Source organism: Neopelma chrysocephalum, unplaced genomic scaffold, assembly GCF_003984885.1.
Source record: "Neopelma chrysocephalum unplaced genomic scaffold, ASM398488v2 Primary Assembly neopelma1_99792, whole genome shotgun sequence".
Classification (NCBI taxonomy): Eukaryota; Metazoa; Chordata; class Aves; order Passeriformes; family Pipridae; genus Neopelma; species Neopelma chrysocephalum.
The window spans coordinates 1-4,316 of record NW_020926507.1 but is presented as its reverse complement, the minus strand read 5'-3'; the positions used below and the strand labels follow the sequence as shown (position 1 = coordinate 4,316).

Sequence of the window (4,316 nt, the reverse complement as noted above, 5' to 3'; positions counted from 1 at the left end):
CGGGAGAAGGAACGAGAGCTGGAGAGGAGTGTGGTAGGTCTGGGGGTCCCACGGCTGCAGCACAGCCAGGGTGGATGCTCGAGTGCCCCCTCGTCCACTCTCTGCTGGGACCCTGAAGCTGGTCTCTTTGCTCTTTTGCAGAAGATGGCCCAGGAGGGCCGTCCAGTCGAGTGCTCGTCCCTTGGGCCAGTTCCCCACCGCCCCTCCTTCGAGCAGGGCAGTGCTGTAGCCACTGTTCCCCCATACCTGGGCCCTGACACCCCGGCTCTGCGCACCTTGAGTGAATACGCACGGCCCCATGTCATGTCCCCCAGCAACCGCAACCACCCCTTCTACGTGCCGCTGGGGGCAGTCGACCCAGGCTTGCTGGGGTACAACGTGCCGGCCATCTACAGCAGCGATCCAGCGACGCGGGAGCGAGAGCTGAGGGAACGGGAAGCCCGCGAACGAGACCTGAGGGACCGGGACCTGCGTGAACGTCTCAAGCCTGGCTTTGAAGTCAAACCAGCTGAGTTGGAGCAGCTCCATGCTGTGCCGGCTGCTGCCATGGATCCGTTCCCACGCCACGGCGGGCTGAGTCTGCAAACAGCCCCTGGCCTTCATCCTGCTTTTCCCTTCCACCCAGGGCTGGGCCACTTGGAGCGGGAGAGGCTGGCGCTGGCAGCTGGCCCCACCCTTCGTCCCGACATGTCCTATGCTGAGCGGTTGGCGGCTGAACGCCAGCACGCCGAGCGGGTGGCTGCTCTCAGCAATGACCCTCTGGCCCGGCTGCAGATGCTCAATGTGACGCCTCATCATCATCAGCATTCCCACATCCACTCCCACCTCCATCTCCACCAGCAGGATGCCATACATGCAGGTAAGGACCCTGTGGCAGTGGTGCCTTGCACAAAGCCCTGCTGTCTATTCTAATGTGTCCTCCTTACGCTCCCTCCCTCTGGCCCTGGGGAAGCCCAAAAGCTGCTGAGACTAGACTTTGAGGTCACAGATCTTCAGCCAGAAGAGCCCAACATCATGGTCGTTATTCCTTGCCCTCACTCCCATCCCACCAAAGGCACTGACACTGCTGTTTAGTGGCAAGCAGAATTGTTTACACCATGTCCTTTCATTCTGGATCTCTGAGAACGCAGTATAAGTGCTGGGATCCATCCCACTGGCTGCCAGGCTGTTACTGCTGTGGACTTCATCCCTCACATTGGGCTCTGCAGAGGGAATGGAAGCCCAGCTAGAACGGTTTTGACAGTGTCCTTAGGACTAATGAAATGTTGGTTATCAGGTTTGCTCCTATAGCTCTTGCTGCAGGTAGTGGGATGGGATGGGATGGGATGGGATGGGATGGGATGGGATGGGAGAAGGAACTGAAGGCTGCTATTCTTCAGAATTGAGTGGTGGTCCCTTCCATTTCCACGTCCTACAGGAAAGCAAAGTAAAAATTTAAGGGATGAAAATCTCAGGGAAGCAAAGCCCAAGCTACAGTACAATAGGAAAAAAGTGTTGTGCCTGCTCAGGTGCTGTGAGCAGTCAGTGGGATCTGGTAGCAGAGTGGCAGAGGCTGGCTCTAAGTAGCCACAACTCCTCAGAGGTGGCACCAGGTACAAATGAATGTCCATTCCCCCATTCTCCATAGCTGGGCATCTCTAGCCAGCACTCTGGCAGTGAGTCCAGACCACTGGAAAGAGCATCTGTCCTGGATGAGACCGGGAAGTGGAAGCATCCAATACAAGTATGCACATGAATGACTGCCAGGGTGGCAGATAAGCATGATACAGGGTGCAGACCTGATTGCAGAGCAGGTCCTTGCAGAATTGACTTTTAAGGAGCAGTACTTCTCCCTAAGGCGTGTGGGAACAGAGCTCTGCCAGACTGGTTCATATGAAACTCAATGCAGGCAAAAAGAGTAACACTCAGAAGGACATGTTGTCTAGCTGTGAAGTGATTCCATCCCTTCATACTCCATACTCCATACTCCAGCCTTCTCTCCATGTCTGTTTTGTGAGGCCTTGCACCTTTCTTCGTGTTAACTTTTACAAAGCATGGGACAATTATCTTGTGTTATCTTTTGTTCCCAGCCTCAGCCTCTGTTCACCCTCTTATTGACCCACTTGCCTCGGGATCACACCTCACCCGGATACCATACCCAGCTGGAACCATCCCCAACCCTCTCCTGCCTCACCCTCTTCATGAGAATGAAGTGCTTCGCCACCAGCTTTTTGGTAAGGATGCTCACAGGTTCTGCTGATCTCCTCCTGAGAAATCAACAGAGCTCTGACAGGCAGGGGCATCAGGAGGGGTCACAGGACCAAACAGGTCTGTCAAACAGAGCTCTAGCATGGTGTAGGACAGGACCACTCTATCAGGGAGTGGGCAGGTCCTCCATGTGGGCAGGGCAGGGAATGGGAGTGCAGCAGAGTCTTGACTGAGCTGTGGGGCCATGGATGGAGCTGTTTCATCAACTTGTTTCTTCTCTGTTTCGGGTGCAGCTGCACCCTACAGGGACCTGCCGGGCTCTCTCTCCGCGCCCATGTCAGCGGCACACCAGCTGCAGGCCATGCACGCGCAGTCGGCTGAGCTGCAGCGCCTGGCCCTGGAGCAGCAGCAGTGGCTTCACGCCCATCACCCCCTGCATGGCGTGCCGCTCCCGACGCAGGAGGATTACTACAGGTGCGTGGGCCTGCTCTCACCTCACACGTATGCCTGCAGGCCCAGCCTGGGGCTGGTGGAGGTGGTGGGCACAAGGAAGCATTGCCCCTGAGATGGGTGACTGCCTGAGCCCACACCTGGGAGCACGGATGCCTTGCCTTGCCATGGGGAACAGCTGTGGGCTGGCCACCAGGAAGGTCATTCTTGGCAAGTGGCTATTCAGTGACTAATCTCATATGGGATCTCAGCTCCTCACCTCTGGAAGGGGAAAGAACTTTACATGTTTCACACATGCTAAATGCAGTTATGACTAGCCAATAGCCCTGCCAAAATACAAAACATTTGCAAGGGCTTGATGCTTTTGCCAAGACGAGGCTTTCACATGTAAATGGGAAGGCACACTGGGAAAGAAAGAGGTGCAGTGCTGTACCTTCAATAGCATCTCCTACTTCAAGGATTTGCCAAACTTTGCAAGCCAGGAGTGTCATGTGGGTCTAGAATAACAGAGGCAGGGGGACGTAATAAAGTGTCTTTTCCCCCTTCACAGTCACCTCATTCCTCTTCTTTATCCTAGCCACCTGAAGAAGGAAAGTGACAAACCCCTTTAAATGGACTTCTGCTGTCAACATGACATCATCATGTCTTTCTCTTAAGAGGAACAATCAATCAACCAAATCCTGATGAAGGGGAAGCTGCAAAGTGACACATCCTGATCCCATCATGCTGTAAGAGTACAAGAGAAGACGGACAAAAAGTACAGGGTGGCATCCTGGGAACAGAAAGTGGAGGAGAGAAAATGGGGAGGGACTGAAACACCACTAACGGACATGAAACAATCCGTACGTGATTTCAGCTGAGCTCTGAAGAAAAGAGAATCAGCATTGCACAGAGCTCAGAAAGACAAAGACTGACATGAATTCAGGGTGGCAGCAGCTCCATCCTTTATTTTGGGATAACACTTGCATTAAATAAAAAGTGCAGAGCATTGCAGGACTTCATGTACAGGATGGTGCTGCCTTTTCTACTTCTGTGAGGAGGAGATGCAGCCAAGAAGTAACTCCAAACCCAACAGAGCCTTTTTTCAAGATGCCTCCTCAACACCCCACCCCCCTTTAAGTGTAAGATACTGCTTAGCGATACAGAAGAGCAACGTGGAACTTTTTCAGATTAGCCAGAGCAGCTTCCCATTCTCCAACATCCCTTCAGATGCATACAGCATTACAGGACCCCTTCCTAAGTGGCCGCTCCTGCCTACGGAGGGTCTGGTCCCAGCCATCAGGGTGCAAAGCACCGCAAGACTGTTTGCTGGATAGTGGCTATGCTTTCCTGTGGCTGATGGGAATGGGCACGGCCACGAGGTGCAAAGCACCAGGAGACTGTTTTCAAGACTGCGATCACCACCGTGACCCCTCTGAGCCCCACGGGGAGAGATGACGTGGCTGAGCAGTGACACTGAGTCCTGGGACTGTAAGAGGGCGGCTGCCCCTTTCCCCTCACCCATCCTAATTGATGTACTTTAACTCATGCACATCCTATTAGACGTGGCAGTTTTATGTAGCAACTTGTGACTCCCTTGCCCCTGCGTGCGTGTTCTGATTTCACAGTTGTATCTCTCGATTGGTCCCCCATATATATATATATATATTTACTTAACCATTAAAAGGAAAACCAACCAA

General features: G+C 53.5%; 1 protein-coding gene across 1 annotated transcript; it reads left to right on the top strand.

The window, feature by feature from the left end:
• Positions 1 to 6: 6 nt before the first annotated feature.
• On the top strand, positions 7 to 4,201 carry LOC113962036 (atrophin-1-like). Its single transcript, XM_027672844.1, has 5 exons — positions 7 to 33; positions 142 to 859; positions 2,070 to 2,213; positions 2,481 to 2,661; positions 3,215 to 4,201. The coding sequence occupies exons 2-5, from the start codon at positions 145 to 147 to the stop codon at positions 3,246 to 3,248; spliced, it is 1,074 nt and encodes a 357-aa protein (XP_027528645.1). The 5' UTR covers positions 7 to 33; positions 142 to 144; the 3' UTR covers positions 3,249 to 4,201.
• The last annotated feature ends 115 nt before the right edge of the window (positions 4,202 to 4,316 follow it).

Excerpts from the sequence above, each read along its gene's own strand:
- LOC113962036 (XM_027672844.1), top strand. The coding sequence starts at position 145 with ATGGCCCAGGAGGGCCGTCCAGTCGAGTGCTCGTCCCTTGGGCCAGTT. Across the intron at positions 860-2,069 it reads GCAGGATGCCATACATGCAG|CCTCAGCCTCTGTTCACCCT; the intron begins GTAAGGACCCTG and ends TTTTGTTCCCAG. Across the intron at positions 2,662-3,214 it reads ACGCAGGAGGATTACTACAG|CCACCTGAAGAAGGAAAGTG; the intron begins GTGCGTGGGCCT and ends TCTTTATCCTAG.